Source organism: Neodiprion virginianus, chromosome 7 (assembly GCF_021901495.1).
Source record: "Neodiprion virginianus isolate iyNeoVirg1 chromosome 7, iyNeoVirg1.1, whole genome shotgun sequence".
NCBI lineage: Eukaryota > Metazoa > Arthropoda > Insecta > Hymenoptera > Diprionidae > Neodiprion > Neodiprion virginianus.
In genome coordinates this window covers 2903280-2923815 of record NC_060883.1, presented here as the reverse complement: position 1 = coordinate 2923815, position 20536 = coordinate 2903280, and the positions used below count along the sequence as shown (strand labels likewise).

The 20536-nt window shown below is 38.6% G+C and overlaps 1 protein-coding gene across 1 annotated transcript; it reads left to right on the top strand.

Moving 5' to 3' along the window:
* The first annotated feature begins 236 nt into the window (after positions 1-236).
* On the top strand, positions 237-9595 carry LOC124308524 (E3 ubiquitin-protein ligase SMURF2). The gene is made up of 12 exons (XM_046771312.1): positions 237-647; positions 1867-1905; positions 2393-2501; positions 2583-2716; positions 3266-3530; positions 3846-4267; positions 4667-4916; positions 5029-5210; positions 6047-6237; positions 6651-7048; positions 7387-7847; positions 8066-9595. The coding sequence occupies exons 1-12, from the start codon at positions 593-595 to the stop codon at positions 8251-8253; spliced, it is 2694 nt and encodes an 897-aa protein (XP_046627268.1). The 5' UTR covers positions 237-592; the 3' UTR covers positions 8254-9595.
* The last annotated feature ends 10941 nt before the right edge of the window (positions 9596-20536 follow it).

The following is a 20536-nucleotide window of genomic DNA, read 5'->3' as shown; positions in this document are numbered from 1 at the left end:
AGCATTCTGATTAATTGATTAAACTTTGCAAACCAATCAGAATACTTGGATGGTGAGAAATGTAAAAAGTGAAATCACATAAACGATCCCTGATGTTCCCATGCAACGCTTGAATACTAAAATCATCTATTCTTTTCCGTCGGAGCCTTCGGCGGATACAACGGAAAGTCATCGGTGATTGCCTACCGCAAAGGGGAAGCACCTTCCAAAAGGTTTGAAAATCTCTCTTTGCGCAGGCGCGTATCTTCGAGGCACGGAGTAGTAACCGAGAGTCGAAACTCGACGGGTTGATTAATCGCCTCTCGAATCTCGCAAGTAGTTAACATAGTTACTGCGATAACCAGTGATGGCCGCACGCAGTGTCCGTAGTCCGTATCGTTAAAAATCGTGAATCGTGAATCGCGAATCTAGTTGAGACTGGTGCTGTTCGCCTGGTATGGTGCAAACAGCGATGGCATGGGTAATTAGGAAGCGGCTAGAAGCGTTCCTATTCACCCCGACAATCAATTGAGGCTATGGCCAGAGTGGAGTTGGTGTGTTAGAGTCGTGACGCGTGTCGGTGCGTAAATGTCCGTTGTCCGAGAAGTCAGTTATGTCGAATCCCGGCGGTAGCAGGAGGAACGGGGCCGTTAAGATTCGCCTCACGAGTAAGTCGTCGTCGTTCGTCTCGATCCACCCGACTGAAAATAACCGCAGACAGGCCCGTTCCAGTTTTCCTTCGTTCTCTGATTTCACTCCCCTCGAGATGGAAGATGAAAAGATAAAAAAAAACCCTACTCCTTCTCCCCTCCCCCCACCACTCTCGTTTTCCCTTCATTTCGCTCCCGCTAATCAACAAAAATAGTAAATACTCTCAACTAGGTAGCGACTTCAACCGTCGCTGACTCCCTGTTTTTGTTATGCATTATTCAACATGGCATCGGCGGTGTTCGGGCCGGCGATTTTCTTTCGTCTCTGTCCTAAAATCGTCTCCGTCATTTCGAACATTTCGACACGCTCGTTTAACGTCCGACTCGTATTGTTCGACTTAGACGGCGAGCGAATTTTTCGCGCCGACTTGAGACTTCTGTACATCAAACCTCTCGACGCTATAGACTTGTGTTACGTCACTTTATTGGCAGAACCTCGTTATTGTCAACTAGCGACTTTCACCTTCTGTTGACAGTGATACGAAGCGAAAGATCTTTACTAGGGTGCACTTTACAACGTTGAGGCATTTTCGAGGATTGTCGGGAAATCGGTTATCTTATGTAAAGCAAAATTTACTCATGTTTTGAAAACTCGGCTCCTTTATCGTCATTGTTTTCCGACGTTGACGTTATTAACTTCAATCCAGTAAATCCCAATTTACCCTTAAATTGATATTGATTTTCACTTGAGGTAGTAATAAACAATTTTAAATGATGTCATCAACGTTAATTTTTTATTCTTAAAATAATAAAGGAACAGATATCAATGATGAATCTAAATTGAGTATCAAACATTCTTGAGGATTGTCGAATGAAATTTTTTCAGAAAGATTGTAAAAAGTATTTTAGAATTGCATTTTGAATACTTTAGATATTCATAGTTCTACAGGGAATTATTTTCAAATACCTTAGAAAAACGCTTTTTGTCTCTAGACTATTTTTAACCAAGGATGAGACGATCGGTTAGCCCACAGTCGATAACAACAAGGTTCCGAATAGTATTCATTTCTTTCCCTTGTCCTTTCGCTCTGCTTACCATAATTACACCATTAAATTGCCCTTTGATTCCTAAAATCTTGTCCCAAATCCTGTCGAAGTATTTTCGTTAACATTGCATCCAGTCATTTGTTTATTTTCCTGTTTATTTATACCGTTTGTTTTCTTTCCACATTTATAGTACTCTGCGCCCGTAACCTCGCCAGAAAGGATCTTTTCCGTGAGTAAACATTAGCTGTAAAGAGTGCTAGTCGTTTAGTCATGTAATAGTTGATTAAACTCACCTAGCCAAGGCGTTCTAGAAAATCTAGAATACAGAAATCCTGATTGCAATCTCAACTCACTAGATAACCAGTTTCTACAGTCATGTCGTTCGCGGTACTTGTCGATTCAGTCACCCATATTATCTGCATGATTTCGCCTACATCAGTTAAACTCGTTGAACCATATCAATTGAATCTGCCGAACGAGGACAAAAGTGCAGCTTGGCCCTCTTTGCCACTGCTCTATTATTCACCATTAATAAATTTGATGCTGAAACCAATCAACGCAACACCTACGTGGCTGTTTGTGGTTTTTGCGCAAAACTGCACACCGTCTTTCGTGCTTGGCCAGCTCATGTCTAGGGTACCGCGAACGAACATGTCGCAAGCATTGTCTCCCTTTAATTGTTGCATTCTTTATTTATTTTTTTTGACAAATTCAAGGTCTTCCTGACCCATTCGCCAAGATAACGGTTGACGGTTCAGGCCAATGCCATAGCACGGACACTTGCAAGGCAACGCTTGACCCCAAGTGGAACCAGCACTACGACTTGTAAGAATTGTTGTTTTTCGGATGTAATTTACGCCTTAGTCATACCTGGTTTTCATCGTATTCTGATTATTGTTTGTTCAGATATATTGGAAAGGATGACGGTATTACTATATCAGTATGGAATCACAGAAAAATACACAAAAAACAAGGAAGTGGATTTTTGGGATGCGTTAACATACTTTCTTCCACCATACAGAGGCTTAAAGATACCGGATGTGAGTTTTATTAAGGGTTGTTCGTAACTCGATTGATTCAATCTGTTTAATTCAAACGACGTTTTATCAGAAGCCTATAAATAAGCACAATGATTCACGCCTCATCGTGATTGCGTCTTCTGACTTTCCGGACAGCTATCGTTTTGGTCAATGACTTATCATATTGTACAAGTCATTTGTGGTTTTAGCTTCCACTTAACATAGAATATCTCGAACTAAGCTCAACGTTAATGTTGAATGAACTCAAAACCACGCGTTGATGTCATTTCTGAGATTGTGAAAAGCAATTCTTGATAAGATTTTCCCTAAATGTCCCAGTGAGTAGTCCGAGTGAGCTACTTATTGTTGAATTCCAGAAGCCTTTGAAATTCAAATTCTGTCACAATTTCTGATTTTTACATTGGTTGGATTCTGAATGGTATTAATGAAATGTTTTATAATTTAGAGGATCAGAATTTCTCTTGTAACACAAAAAAAAAACTCTACTATCAATCTCTGCTGACTTGATATCTACCACTGATTAACAGCGACTGCCTTATTCTTCGACAGATCAACGCTTGGATCTCTGCAAAGCGCACTCGGAAGACACGGATGTAGTAAAAGGTCAAATAGTAGTATCGCTTTTGTCGAGGGACGGGCATAACGGAGCGGTGAGCAACACCGTTGGCCACAACGCGGTTGTCGATGTTCTCGGAGACCTAAGTTGTCCAACGGATCTTCCTGATGGCTGGGAGGAAAGGCGTGCTCAAAATGGAAGACTCTATTATGTCAATCATTTCAATAGAAGCACTCAGTGGGTACGGCCAAATTCTCGGTAAGTAGCCTTGTCTCTAGTCACCTCACAATTGTTTCTTCCTCCACTCATTTCCCTTTTGCAACCAATTTTTCTCAGAGGTTATTACTGTATTGTTTTGAAAATAAGCCGGAAGTTTTCTTTCGTTCATAGTACCTGCCAAAATCGTCTTCGTCTTATATGCGGATCGGTAAATAAGAAAAACACCCTGAAATATTGTCTCAGAATTAGGGATCATCCTACAGTATATGCGGGGTCGGCTTAATCTTGGAACAATATCGTATTTTTCAAGCACCAACTTCTCACCCAGCATTTACTTTCATACCCTTGTTTTAGACCAGCGAACGTCATAATCCCCACAACACCAGAGCCGCCACCACCTCTGGGAACGGAACCGACATCGCCAAGTGGAAGTGGAAGTCCCCAGAACATGAGGAGCCAGAGTCCGAGCTCGAGGACATCGGACTGGAATGGAGAAGGATCCCAGAACAGGACACCGGTGAGAGAGAATTCGGTGCAAAACACGCCTACACAGGGTCAGAACAATAATCACAATCACAATCTGCGGAACACGACGGCGACTAATTCAACCCGGGAAAGGAGACCGCAAAGAACCAGCGAGGAGCAGAATGGCAATCGATTAGCCAATGGAAGTCAGGCTCGGAGACAGAATAGAACGAACAGAAATCGCAACAGCATTATGCCAAATGGTGAAAGGAGGAATGACAATCAACCCTCCGATCTGCCCCGAGGATATGGTAAGAGTCAGAGAATCATTGGCGCAATTTTATGAAAGAAAAACAACTAAGTTTTCTCCATTTTTTTAATAAGAGAAAAAACCTGAGAACTTTTATCGATTTCACCATAATTTTTCTTGCGAATGATGAGATGAAAATTATTTTCAAAGATCAAATGATATTCTTCTATTTTGTATTTATGTAGTAAAGGCGAAAAAAAAAAAAATGGAAATTCTTTTTAGGATACCAGGAAAGTACTTATTTTTATTCAATCCTGATTCCCTTATTTTGGTTTATAATGTTGACCGTTTGATCGAAATTCACAAAAACTATTTGGCGTGATTCTGGACAACATTGTCACTATGTTGAACACTTGCACTAAGCGATTTTGCGAAACTAAAGGCTGTAATATTTATTCAGAATTGAGGAAAACGCAGCAAGGACAGGTTTACTTCTACCATGTACCGACGGGCGCCTCGACGTGGCATGATCCAAGGATACCACGGGATTTGCCAGCTAACGAGTTGGCAAATGAGCTCGGGCCGCTTCCCAGCGGATGGGAAATGCGCCAGACGCAAACAGGACGAGTTTACTTCGTCGATCATAACAACAGGACAACCCAATTCACGGATCCTCGGTTGTCCGGACAGATAATAAGCAACTTGTTAAAGTAAGTTGAACCAGCTTAACGATTGTGACTTTTGCTTGTCTTGGATATGTATCTTCTCCGTCATTTATATATTTATACGTTTACTCAATCACGTACTCTTGTCTTCTTTTAGGCGGCAAAGTCCGCAAAATGGGACGTCTAATCAGGCAGCGAACTCATCGAGTAATTCTAACTTGGCTAGAGTAGAGCCGGCAGCTGGAGGTGAAGCTCCTCCTACACCAGCAGTTGTATCTACTCCAACGAATCCCGTTAGGCCCAGAACAGAGGGAACAAGTAACAACAATTCTCCTACCTGTGAGTATAATCATATGAAAAGAGTGAACATGCCGTGTAAAGAAGCAAAAAATGATTTGAAAAAATCATGAAACGATAGAAAACTTACTTCAACTTGAATGAATAGATTGCGGAATTAATTTTGTCACACGTTTGATTTCCCTACTTAATATCCGTGTGCAAAGTGCGTTTTGCAATTAGCAATGTGTTTTCCGAAGTTGACGTCAAACGTAGACTAGAAAAAAGAAAGAAAATCTAACAAAATAAAATAAACACCGGTAGACACCCTGGATTACCCCCTTAGTCAAGATTTCTGACTTTTTTCCCGTACGAGTTGCTTTCTTTCTCTCCTTCTCCCTCCCTCGCTATAAACGCAGTATTATGAATATGAATAACGCGTCGTTTGTCGCCGTATTGCGTACAATTATTATTGCGCAATGGTATATCCAGCTTGCAGAAGAGATAATTTCATACTTAACCGCCGCAATTTTTTCACCCGGTAAAATCTCAACCGAAAAGAAAAAAGAAATTAGCCAGTGCTGACTATTAATTGAAAAGGTGCGAAACCAAGAAACGGGATTATTCACGTCTGTTCATTGAGCCACTGACTATTGGCTAGTTCTTATCTTATCAGACGAATGTATCAGCGTATTACTTTGTTTACGTCTGATATATTGTGCTCAGTTGCAATTCTATGTGAGCTGTGCAGTCTGACCATGCCGTTTAATTTCATTCGCGTTTTCTTCGTCGGTTCTGTAAATGGTGCGTTTTTTTTCGCCGACAGGTATTTGATGCAGATTTTGCGATTTCCGTCGGGATTCGGTTCACGTGATGAAAACATATTTTGTGTGTTTCAGCTGAAAGTACCCCATCGCAAAATGGACAGACAGTTTCCGATCTCCCCAAGGAACTCATGGAAAGCGAGCTGCTTCCTAAGTACAAACGAGATCTGGTAGCTAAACTCAAGTGCCTCAGAGCTGAACTCAATGCGCTGCAACCACAAAGTGGTCATTGCAGATTGGAAGTATCCAGAAACGAGATATTCGAGGTAAATGATTCGCCATTTTCTTGTTCATTATCTCAGTGGCAATTCATTACCTTGTTTAACTTGCCGTTTTTATGAAGGCGTAAGTTGCCGCAACTCTAAAACAACTATGTAAAATGTTTCCACATAAGTTTAATACGATTGTGTTTACTACGATTATTTCAATTGCCAAACGAGTTACAAATATTGATAAAAAAATTGTCAAAGAAAAATTAAAGCGAACTTTCCGTTCTAGAAAAATTTGTTAACTTTTCGGTATTCTCAAATCTCGGCAGATTTCGCTATTCTTAGCAAAAATGAAAAAACTGTTGGCAATAATTTTCACTGGTATATCCTAAAATCAGTAGTTCTTCAACTTTCACGCTATTGTTTTTATTTCGCACGTCAATTGATTGCTACTTCCATTCGTTGCGCAGGAATCGTACAGACTGATAATGAAGATGCGACCCAAGGATATGCGCAAGCGTTTGATGGTGAAGTTCCGGGGCGAAGAAGGACTCGACTACGGCGGAGTTGCGAGGGAATGGCTTTACCTGCTTTCACACGAGATGCTGAATCCTCAGTATGGGCTCTTCCAGTATTCCAGAGACGACAATTACACCCTACAGATAAACCCCGACTCGGGCATAAATCCGGAGCACCTTTCCTACTTCCATTTCGCTGGTAGGATAATCGGTATTGCTGTTTTCCACGGGCATCACGTCGATGGTGGATTTACGACGCCGTTTTACAAAATGCTTCTCAACAAGGCAATCACCCTCAGCGACATTGAGGGCGTAGATCCAGAGCTGCACAGAAGCTTGACTTGGATGCTGTAAGTTGACGACTATTAGTTGCTTTCCTGTTAATTTTAATACGTGGTGAAAACCTTGGATATCGCGGATATTTGGGGGAATTTCACTTGTTGGGGTCAAAGTTCAGGGATTTTTTTCATTTTAAGGCCGTTCATTGATGTCCCTGATATTGGTTTGATCCGCTTTTCGTCGATTTCACCTCGCGCTAATATTTAGTCGGCATTATTCACGCCTTCGAGTGACCAAATGTTGAAGAGATTTCGATTTCTTCGCAAATCACCGCGTTGAACAAACGAATATACAGAAACTTGTGCAATCTTTATTAAACTAATTTTTTTCCCTTTTCTTTCATCCATAGAGAGAACAGCATCGACGGTGTATTGGATGCAACGTTTTCCGTGGAGCACAGTAGTTTCGGAGTGTTGAAAAATCACGAATTGAAACCCGGTGGCAAAGATATTGTAGTAACCGAGGAAAATAAACGTGAATATGTCAGACTCTACGTCAATTATCGTTTTATGCGGGGAATAGAGCAGCAGTTCCTGGCGTTGCAAAAAGGTTTTCACGAATTGATACCGCCTCAGTTATTGAGGCCGTTTGACGAACGGGAACTCGAGCTTGTCATTGGCGGCCTGGGATCCATCGATATCAACGATTGGAAAATGCACACGAGACTGAAACACTGCACACCCGATACTCCAATCGTGCGATGGTTCTGGCAAATTGTCGAATCGTACGGCGAAGAAATGAGGGCTAGACTTTTACAATTTGTTACCGGAAGCTCAAGGGTACCTTTGCAGGGATTCAAAGCGCTACAAGGTGAGTTATTTTATCACTTTTTACATTTCAAGGTGTGATCTCTGATCTCCTTACAGTATTTAAACGAAAACTGTGTTGGATCTGTTCAATCTTGTTGATTATCACACGATAGTATAGATTAACTTTAAACTCGATCAAAAACCACCGCGGATCGAACTACGTTGCAGACTGTAAAGTCTTCATCTTAATCGAAAGATGTCTTCTTCTTTCGGTTTAAGGTTCGACTGGAGCGGCGGGTCCCCGTCTTTTCACGATTCACGCTGTGGACGCACCTAGTGAAAATTTGCCAAAGGCTCACACGTGCTTCAACAGGATAGACATACCGCAGAATTATCAAAGCTATCAAAAAATGTTAGATAAACTGACGCAGGCTGTCGAAGAAACTTGTGGTTTCGCTGTTGAGTGACCGTAGAGTATGAAAGAGGATAGAAAAAAAGAGAAAATGGAAGGGGTCGGTGAAAGGTAGGCGTTTTTTAGGTACACAATAATTTATTATAAGATTTCTTGTCGGAATTTGGCAAAAAAGAAAATGAAGAGAAAGTAAAAAATAGGAAAAATACGGAACAAATAAGAAAAACGAAAGAAAGAATGAAAAAAAAAAACAATGAAAAACCGTTTCGCACCTTGTGCACTGCTTATTGCACTAGCACATTTATCCCGTCGTTTTTTTTTTAAATCTTTTTTTTGTCATCTCACGTAAAAAATATGAAAGACCAATCGCGTAACTGGTTTACAAATATTCCTTTCCACCCGCGCCTCATTTTCAACGCAGATGTATTTGTACTTGTATTATATACCACGTGGCAATTTATCTGCCGTGGAAAGCTGATGAATAGTTAGGTAGTTATATAAATATATACAATATAGACAGATAGACAGTTAAATAGATACATAAATAGATATTTGTAAAATGAATTGAGTTTTAGAAGAAAAGCACAACAATGAATTTAGTGTAGTATATTTTTTTATTACTGTTCAGCACAAGTGTACGCGTTTATTTTTTTTTATTACTGTTCAGCACAAGTGTACGCGTTTATTTTTTTTTTATACAGCTTGATTTTTTCGTCCCACTAATGTTTAAAAATTAAATCGTTAGCAATGAAATAAATTAACGGGAATTGATTAGATACCTATATGGTATTGTTAGACTGATTTTGTCGTATATTTCTGTTTTATTACGATAAAATTTCCATCATTCTTGTTTTTTTTCATTTTCGCTGATACTTGAAGAGCAATAATAATGACAAGGATAATAAGAGTAATAACGATAATAATGATACAGCGAACGGTTGATGTAAAACTTGTGTATATTATTGTAATAATAATGTGAAAAATAGGTCGAAAGAAATAATATTGACTTGATCGCGAAACACGAAATTTTTGTTCTTAGCTTCTACGTGTTATTGTAATATGTCATATATCTCCTCTGGTTTTGTCTCTTCTCGTGTTATGGAGAATCGTTAAGAAAAACAAATGCTTGAAACATTTTCCCTTTGTTTTCTTTTCTTGCTTTTTATATATTATTGTTTCCCGACATATGAGTCACGGCACAGATACAATTTATTCGCAGTCTATGGGTGACTATAAATATTTGTACGTACTTTGAAAATATAATTTTTAGAATAGTCGGAACAAATTGGAAAAAAAAAGAAATAGATACGAAGGGAAGGGAGAATTATAAGTGAATAATGGACAAAATGTGGATAAAGATAGATTAATAAGATATCAAGCAATGCATTTCAGTAGTAATTAGTAAAAATAATAATTAGTAATAGTAATAGTAACGATAATAATAGGAATTTAAGGGGGGTTTTCTCTGCGTTTGAAAACCTTGATTGCCTTAATAAAAGTACTTTAGTGCTCGTTTAGAAATTTTTATGCAAATAAGAACACAAAGAAAAGATAATCCAAGATATAAAATGACAAGCAAAATAACTAAGAGCTAAATATTTGATGTAACTTATATTTATTATTGTTTTTTTTTTTTTTTCTTATTTTTGCGTTTGCCATGACGATTTTTCTGTTTTGCATTTTTTTATTTTTTCAAATGTTGGTTCACGAGGTTTCCTTTAAAGGATGATAATTTCTCGCCCTCTCGCAATTTCGTATGGAAAATGTAATGCGACTCATTTATTCAGAGCGAAAATATGTGTACTAGAAATAAAAATTCGAAATACAATGAAAAAGGAAACCTAGGTTTTAAGTGAAAATAATTCGCATCAATGAAATAATCAGGCACATACTTGTTATAATGTTGTTCTTATAATTGCAAAAAAAAGTTTGAATAATTTTTAGGTATTTTCTTCGTCTTACGTTTGTATTGTTTTTTCTTTTCCTGTATATCCATGTTCAATTCGGTTTAGCGATGACAAATGGAACGACGCGATGACGATATAATTATTTGTTGATTGCGAAAAAAAGTTTTGTTTACCCCTACGTTAATATTATTCTTATTATAACTGTTATTATCAATGTAAATAAAATCGAAACGTGTGTTTTTCTTTTTCGTATTATTTATCAAAATACGTGAATAATGGTGATAATTTTGATGAATCGGAAAATTCTTTTTTTCCTTACTGTTATTCGCATTAGTCTTCTTCTTCTTATTATTGCGATACTGTAATTGTTGACAATAAAACAGACCCGAATGGAATCGCGATAATATGATTGAAGTAAAAGGAAGTGGATGAAAAGAAATATTTAATTGAACGGTGTTGTTGGGAAGAGATTTTTTTATTTGACCTATAACAAATTCTGTATTTTATTGAAGTCGCAATATAGCAACATTTTCGCTTCTTATTTACGTATTGATTTACTCGGTTTTTTTTCATTCTTTCTTTCATCTCTTTTTCAATACCCCGTCATACGTCTACGTGTATATCAATAATTGCGAGGAACGTAAACTTTTTTTTAATCTCTTCAAATCTTTTCCGCATACACGTATTTCTAGAGTCAAAGTCATGTACATCTGTACGTAAAAATTCTTTGAAGATAATCTCTAGTCGTTGAAGGAAGAGAAAAACTTATAAAAATATGAAAAAAAAGGAAAAGAAAATATAGCAGAGGTACGAAAATTTCGTTGAATAAATATTTTAATGAATAACAATAAAAGAAGAAACAAATGATAAATCGTTCACACGGAGTTGCCTTTGGAAAATGTGCATTATACCACAGCAATATTCTTAACTAAAATAATTATTATCATTAATTTTGATATTACTTGAAAATGTAATTAAAAAATAAAAACAATTGTATATCGATTAAACTTGATACTACAAACAGATGGAAAGAGAGAAAGAGAGAGAGAGAGAGAGAGAGAGCAGCGAGAGCATGCTGGACGATTTTTGAAGTTTCATTACTCATTATATTATTATTATTATTATTATTATTATTATTATTATTATTATTATTATTAATATTATTATTGTTATTATTGGGTATTACGAATATATTGTTAACAGGTATCTGATAATCATGTATGCTTTCTCGCGAAATAGTCAACTCATATATATATTTATTTATATATATATATAAATATATAATTTATATATATATATATATATGTGTAATAAAATACACACATACACACACGAATTATATAAATGCCTATATCATTGCAATGCACCCATTATATTATCGCTATTACTGCTACTACTACTGCTACATTATTATCATAGTAATAATTATATTTATTCATATATGTATATTTATATATAAATTTATACATACATGTATTGAAGAAAGATGAAAAAAAACAAAAACAAAAAATTGTAATTAATTTAATATTTCTTAGTTTTTGATACGCATATACAGATACATAAAATGAATGTGTAATTAATTGCTCGATTAATTCGTGGTGACTAATTATGTAGACAATCGTACACGAACACACACACACACACACACACACACACACACACACACAGCGCATACATCTTGAATATTGGAAATCAATGTATGTTTTTCAATATTTATTTATTATGACCATTATTATTATCGTTATTATTATCACTATTATGTGAACGATTTGATTTTGGATATTCTTGAGAGGTAAACTATTTAAAGTGAAAACGAAAAATACATGATGTCGTTTACTTACGAAGAATAAGATTATCATGCAATTGTTTTTTCGTTTTTTCTTTAATACGAAAATGTAATTAGTGCCTTGCTAACAATTTCGAATATACATATATCATATATAATAATGAATTTTACACATTGTGCATATATTACACTTACAAATTAAACATTATAAATATTGATGAATATTATATGCATACGGCTCTGAGCGAATGAATTTATAATTGATTAGTAAATATTGATGATAATTATTGCAAATTATGCCGATGTTCAAAACAACGTTTATTATTATTATTATTACTGTCATCATCATCATCGTCATCATCATAACTATTATTATTATTATCATTATTCCTGATATTATTTTATAGTTGTAAATAGAAAAATCGTTGTGAAATTTTTTTTTCGTTGTTTTTAATTTTTTTGTTTGAACTTTTGTTTCTCTCGTGATTTTCAATTTTCTTTTTCTCTCTCTTCCTCCCTCTCTTTCTCCCTTTTTTTCCTCTATTGCATTGAAGGTTTCTCACGTTAAATAAATGTTTTGTTCACATTTTTATAAAACTATGATAATTTAATTTGTACAATATTCTTTCCTTCATACTTCCATTTTTTGTTATCGTTATTTTTGAATTAATACGCTTATGCGAAATAATAATTTCTGAGAGCAAAAAGATGAATCGAGACTCTGGTTTTGTGTTGTTCTTGTATAAGTATTATTTTTAAATTAATACTCTTCGAAAGGGAACATTATAAAATTATACGAGGTGGTCTGTCTCGCAATTAGAATGAAAATTGAACGATAAGATTGTGAATCATACCATATCATGCACCAATAATTTAAAAACGACAAGAAACAAAATCAAATAACGAAAACTAGAAATGTTTCGCATCAAGGATCGTTGGTGGTGCAATAAAATGCTTATATCTTTGGATACCATTTCGTAGTGTAAGCCTATGCATATGTACATAGATGTTGGAAAAATGCCTTGCGAATAATTGTAAGAATCGTAGTTTCTTATTTTTATTCTTGGCATTCTACTATACTGCTAAGCTTTCTCGTATATCGTATATTACTGAATACATAATTTGTCCTTACCTATATTATACACGTGAAAATGAATGCAGCAAAATGAATCAGTGATTTCATAGAAATGATGATTGTATAGATAATGATGTCTGTGAAATAGTGAAGTGGTAGTGAAGAGATTTAATTACAAAAAAATCAGAAATTACGATTAAATGATACCATGTTCGTCGACTGAGAGATTCGAAGATTTAATTGAGAACCTGCGGAAATCATGAAGAAAGATCAATGGCATTTCCTGTAACACTTCGTGGAGGAAATCTTGATCTCTTCTGCTTCTCACGTACTACACCACTTCTGTTTCTGATCTATTTATTCCTTATTGTTTAATTCAAGTTCGTCCTTACCCCTTTCTAATTTGTATAACAGAAAAAGGAATAACAATGTATATTTTGACAAGATACCAAAAAATATATTGAGGTTGTACTAGTTCTCACTATTGTCGTTTCTTATCTTGAAATATTCTGCTTTGGCATGTTTCGTTTTTCTTTTTTTTCGTAACAGTTTACCGGGTCTGGCCGGGTTTGGGGGTATTATCGGTTTCCGGTGCAAAACGTTGGTAACATACCGTCGTCACAGTCGTTGACCGAAGAATTGGGAACAGTTCTGCAGAGTTGGAAACTGATTGCAGAACATTAGAGAATTGCCGATTTCGAGATGATGCTGGCTGCATTCACCTTCCGAGTGACACAGTCTTCGAACGGCAAGCCCAAGCCGGTACTTAGCCTGTGTGTAGTTACCGACTTGTCGGCGATACAAGAAATTAATAATGAGAATGAATTTCTTCCAAAATTGGTAGGAAAACAGTGATTTAATTAAAGTATAGGTACCCGAGAGAAGAATGTATACATAGATCATAAATAATAACAGATCAGATGTAATAATGATGCAGAGACCAAAAAGTATATATTGTACATGCGGTCCATGTACGATATTAATATATATGATCCATTTACGATTAATGCGTGATGCATACTATAAGTTTTATAATTTTCCAGAAGACAAATGAAATTATCTACAATAATACGTCTATAATATGAAAATATAAGAATTATTCATTTCGAAATGGGATTCTGTTCGACACGCGCTCGATGTATTTCATAACATTAATATTCATAATTATTCCAACAACTTTTCATTTGCTCTCTCGATACTGAATTTTCGTAGGCATAGAATCGGAACGCTGTTTTAGCTTAGTTTATTCGCAAGTGTTGTATCTACGTTGGGTAGGAAAGCAGAATTGTTTTTCGAAAGGTGTTCGTATGGAAAAAAAATCAGAGTAGCTGTAATACATCACGGACGCGCTAATTTTGATCGAGATGAAACGGATGCTCCGTATATGAGACAGTATTTAACGCAGTGTCCTGATTTAAAGACCTAAAAAGGTGATTGTCGGCGATTTTTCTTCTTTTTTTTTTTACGGGGAGAGATAGAACGAAGCTTCTTCAAACTTCGAGTGTATTCTAACTCACATTTGAAAGGTACGAGCAAAAATTTTTATCAATTAACTGTCGCAGAACGGCAGCGTTATTAGCTAACCCGTTACCTGAAGAATATATCTTTAGTTAACGGCTGACCATCAAAGGGCCTAGCCGCTTGAGTCTGGAATCGGCAGGAAGGACAAAGTGCGTGTTTCATGTCTGAAATGTGAAAGCTAAAATCATTATACATCATACAATATCATCATACACCATATGTCATACATCATACATCACACATCATACATCGTACATCATACATCATCATACATAGTATCAAAGTTCGAAACCATAGTTTGGATGTCGGATGTTCAGAAAGTGACGTCACCAATTCAAAATCAGCTAGCAGAATTCCTCAGTCTGGAAACAACCGCGCAGTAGAGCGGACGGATAGGAGTCGCGCTCCGCAAATTTCGAGTACCGGGTTCTCAACCTCCCGCATCCCGCGCTTCGGGTCCGCTACGTATTTCGAGTACCGGGTTCTCAACCTCCCCGATCCCGCGCTTCGGGTCCGCTACGCGGTGAAACTCGACTTCCAGGATAAGCGCTCCGTGGTTCCTGGTTCACGTTTACAATAAATTATTTCAATTCGTTTTTCGCGCAACCCCAAATTCGGTAGCTGTCAGTCCGCTAATAAAATTTCTCGACTTCCAGGATAAGCGCTCCGTGGTTCCTGGTTCACGTTTACAATAAATTATTTCAATTCGTTTTTCGCGCAACCCCAAATTCGATAGCTGTCGGTCCGCTGATAAAATTTCTCGACTTCCAGGATAAGCGCTCCGTGGTTCCTGGTTCACGTTTACAACAAATTATTTCAATTCGTTTTTCGCGCAACCCCAAATTCGATAGCTGTCGGTCCGCTGATAAAATTTCTCGACTTCCAGGATAAGCGCTCCGTGGTTCCTGGTTCACGTTTACAATAAATTATTTCAATTCGTTTTTCGCGCAACCCCAAATTCGATAGCTGTCGGTCCGCTGATAAAATTTCTCGACTTCCAGGATAAGCGCTCCGTGGTTCCTGGTTCACGTTTACAATAAATTATTTCAATTCGTTTTTCGCGCAACCCCAAATTCGATAGCTGTCGGTCCGCTGATAAAATTTCTCGACTTCCAGGATAAGCGCTCCGTGGTTCCTGGTTCACGTTTACAATAAATTATTTCAATTCGTTTTTCGCGCAACCCCAAATTCGGTAGCTGTCAGTCCGCTAATAAAATTTCTCGACTTCCAGGATAAGCGCTCCGTGGTTCCTGGTTCACGTTTACAATAAATTATTTCAATTCGTTTTTCGCGCAACCCCAAATTCGATAGCTGTCGGTCCGCTGATAAAATTTCTCGACTTCCAGGATAAGCGCTCCGTGGTTCCTGGTTCACGTTTACAATAAATTATTTCAATTCGTTTTTCGCGCAACCCCAAATTCGGTAGCTGTCAGTCCGCTAATAAAATTTCTCGACTTCCAGGATAAGCGCTCCGTGGTTCCTGGTTCACGTTTACAATAAATTATTTCAATTCGTTTTTCGCGCAACCCCAAATTCGGTAGCTGTCAGTCCGCTAATAAAATTTCTCGACTTCCAGGATAAGCGCTCCGTGGTTCCTGGTTCACGTTTACAATAAATTATTTCAATTCGTTTTTCGCGCAACCCCAAATTCGATAGCTGTCGGTCCGCTGATAAAATTTCTCGACTTCCAGGATAAGCGCTCCGTGGTTCCTGGTTCACGTTTACAATAAATTATTTCAATTCGTTTTTCGCGCAACCCCAAATTCGGTAGCTGTCAGTCCGCTAATAAAATTTCTCGACTTCCAGGATAAGCGCTCCGTGGTTCCTGGTTCACGTTTACAATAAATTATTTCAATTCGTTTTTCGCGCAACCCCAAATTCGATAGCTGTCGGTCCGCTGATAAAATTTCTCGACTTCCAGGATAAGCGCTCCGTGGTTCCTGGTTCACGTTTACAATAAATTATTTCAATTCGTTTTTCGCGCAACCCCAAATTCGATAGCTGTCGGTCCGCTGATAAAATTTCTCGACTTCCAGGATAAGCGCTCCGTGGTTCCTGGTTCACGTTTACAATAAATTATTTCAATTCGTTTTTCGCGCAACCCCAAATTCGGTAGCTGTCAGTACGCTAATAAAATTTCTATAACTTTACAATCTTCTCATAATCTTTCTGGTAGATAATATCGATAAAAAAATTATATCAAACCGTACACATTATTTTTGATTTGTTCTCATGCTGAAAATATTTATTAGTATTCGAGGTATAACTCGAGGTGGTTGGCGGTGGTCGGAGGTGGACGAGGAGGAGGACGAGGAGGACGAGGATTTGTGCTGGGTGAGTAAAACACTTTTATAATATTTGATGGCAATTGTAATTATATTTCATCTGAAATATTACAAACTTGTCACGTTTACAATAAATTATTTCAATTCATTTTTCGTGCAAGCACATAATCAGTAGCTATGAATAATCTTATACAATTTATTATATTATTAATTAATTATCTAATATTCTTATAATATTTGATGGCAATTGTAATTATATTTCATCTGAAATATTACAAACTTGTCACGTTTACAATAAATTATTTCAATTCATTTTTCGTGCAAGCACATATTCAGTAGCTATGAATAATCTTATACAATTTATTACATTATTAATTAATTGATTAATTACATTAATCCTTACACAATATTTTTGATATGTTCCTATACTAAAAATATTCATTACTATTCCAGGTATTACCCCAGGTGGTCGGAGCTGGACGAGAAGGAGGACCAGGTGGACGAGGAGAAGGACGAGGTGGACGAGGAGCAGGCGGGGTGGGTCGTGGGAGAGGACCTCTCCTCTCCTCAGAGGAGGGGAGGGGGAGGGGCAGGGAAGGGGGAGAGGTGGGCGGGGCGGGGGAAAGGAAGGGAAGGGAAGGGGTAGAGGTGGGTGGGGAGGGGAAAGGGAAGGGCGGGGGGGAGGGGGGAGGGGGAGGGGGAGGGGGAAGGGGAGGGGGAGGGGGAGGGGGAGGGAGTGGGGGTGGGGGGAAGGGGTGGGAGGGAGGGAGGGAGGGAGGGAGGGAGGGAGGGAGGGAGGGCGGGAGGGCGGGAGGGAGGGTGGGCGGGAGGGAGAGAGTGGAGAACGGATGTCGACGCAAGCCCGTTAGAGTTAATAGAGCAGTACCGCCCCCCTACACGCCCGCCCGCCCCTCCCTCCCTCCCTCCCTCCCTCCCTCCCTCCCGCCCTCCCTCCCGCCCTCCCTCCCGCCCCCTCCCCCCCTCCCCCTCCCCCCTCCCCCCTCCCCCTCCCCCTCCCCCCTCCCCCTCCACCTCCCCCTCCACCCCTCCCCCTCCCCCCTCCCCCCCTCCCCCCTCCCCCTTCCCCTTCCCCTCCCCCTCCCCTCCCCCCTCCCCCCGCCCCTTCCCTTCCCTCCCCCCTCCCCGCCCACCTCTCCCCATTCCCGTCCCTTCCCTTCCCCCGCCCCACCCACCTCTCCCCCTTCCCTGCCCCTCCTCCTCCCCTCCTCTGAGGAGAGGAGAGGTCCTCTTCCACGACCCACCCCGCCTGCTCCTCGTCCACCTCGTCCTCCTCCTCGTCCACCTGGTCCTCCTCCTCGTCCAGCTCCGACCACCTGGGGTGATACCTGGAATAGTAATGAATATTTTTAGTATAGGAACATATCAAAAATATTGTGTAAGGATTAATGTAATTAATCAATTAATTAATAATGTAATAAATTGTATAAGATTATTCATAGCTACTAAATATGTGCTTGCACGAAAAATGAATTGAAATAATTTATTGTAAACGTGACAAGTTTGTAATATTTCAGATGAAATATAATTACAATTGCCATCAAATATTATAAGAATATGAATTAATTAATTAATTATATAATAAATTGTATAAGATTATTCATAGCTACTGATTATGTGCTTGCACGAAAAATGAATCGAAATAATTTATTGTAAACGTGACAAGTTTGTAATATTTCAGATGAAATATAATTACAATTGCCATCAAATATTATAAGTGTTTTACTCACCCAGCACAAATCCTCGTCCTCCTCGTCCTCCTCCTCGTCCACCTCCGACCACCGCCGACCACCTCGAGTTATACCTCGAATACTAATATATATTTTCAGCATGAGAACAAATCAAAAATAATGTGTAAGGTTTGATATAATTTTTTTATCGATATTATCTACCAGAAAGATTATGAGAAGATTGTAAAGTTATAGAAACTTTATTAGCGTACTGACAGCTACCGAATTTGGGGTTGCGCGAAAAACGAATTGAAATAATTTATTGTAAACGTGAACCAGGAACCACGGAGCGCTTATCCTGGAAGTCGAGAAATTTTATCAGCGGACCGACAGCTATCGAATTTGGGGTTGCGCGAAAAACGAATTAAAATAATTTATTGTAAACGTGAACCAGGAACCACGGAGCGCTTGTCCTGGAAGTGCAGAAATTTTATTAGCGTACTGACAGCTACCGAATTTGGGGTTGCGCGAAAAACGAATTGAAATAATTTATTGTAAACGTGAATCAGGAACCACGGAGCGCTTATCCTGGAAGTCGAGAAATTTTATCAGCGGACCGACAGCTATCGAATTTGGGGTTGCGCGAAAAACGAATTGAAATAATTTATTGTAAACGTGAACCAGGAACCACGGAGCGCTTGTCCTGGAAGTCGAGAAATTTTATTAGCGGACTGACAGCTACCGAATTTGGGGTTGCGCGAAAAACGAATTGAAATAATTTATTGTAAACGTGAACCAGGAACCACGGAGCGCTTATCCTGGAAGTCGAGAAATTTTATTAGCGGACTGACAGATACTGAATTTGGGGTTGCGCGAAAAACGAATTGAAATAATTTATTGTAAACGTGAACCAGGAACCACGGAGCGCTTGTCCTGGAAGTCGAGAAATTTTATTAGCGTACTGACAGCTACCGAATTTGGGGTTGCGCGAAAAACGAATTGAAATAATTTATTGTAAACGTGAACCAGGAACCACGGAGCGCTTATCCTGGAAGTCGAGAAATTTTATTAGCGTACTGACAGCTACCGAATTTGGGGTTGCGCGAAAAACGAATTGAAATAATTTACTGTAAACGTGAACCAGGAACCACGGAGCGCTTATCCTGGAAGTCGAGAAATTTTATTAACGTACTGACAGCTACCGAATTTGGGGTTGCGCGAAAAACGAATTGAAATAATTTATTGTAAACGTGAACCAGGAACCACGGAGCGCTTATCCTGGAAGTCGAGAAATTTTATTAGCGGACTGACAGATACTGAATTTGGGGTTGCGCGAAAAACGAATTGAAATAATTTATTGTAAACGTGAACCAGGAACCACGGAGCGCTTGTCCTGGAAGTCGAGAAATTTTATTAGCGTACTGACAGCTACCGAATTTGGGGTTGCGCGAAAAACGAATTGAAATAATTTACTGTAAACGTGAACCAGGAACCACGGAGCGCTTATCCTGGAAGTCGAGAAATTTTATTAACGTACTGACAGCTACCGAATTTGGGGTTGCGCGAAAAACGAATTGAAATAATTTATTGTAAACGTGAACCAGGAACCACGGAGCGCTTATCCTGGAAGTCGAGAAATTTTATTAGCGGACTGACAGATACTGAATTTGGGGTTGCGCGAAAAACGAATTGAAATAATTTATTGTAAACGTGAACCAGGAACCACGGAGCGCTTATCCTGGAAGTCGAGAAATTTTATCAGCGGACTGACAGCTACCGAATTTGGGGTTGCGCGAAAAACGAATTGAAATAATTTATTGTAAACGAGAACCAAGAACCACGGAGCGCTTATCCTGGAAGTCGAGAAATTTTATTAGCCGACTGACAGCTACCGAATATGGGCTTGCGCGAAAACGAATTGAAATAATTTATAGTAAACGAGAACCAGGAACCACGGAGCGCTTATCCTGGAAGTCGAGAAATTTTATTAGCGGACCGACAGCTATCGAATTTGGGGTTGCGCGAAAAACGAATTGAAATAATTTATTGTTAACGTGAACCAGGAACCACGGAGCG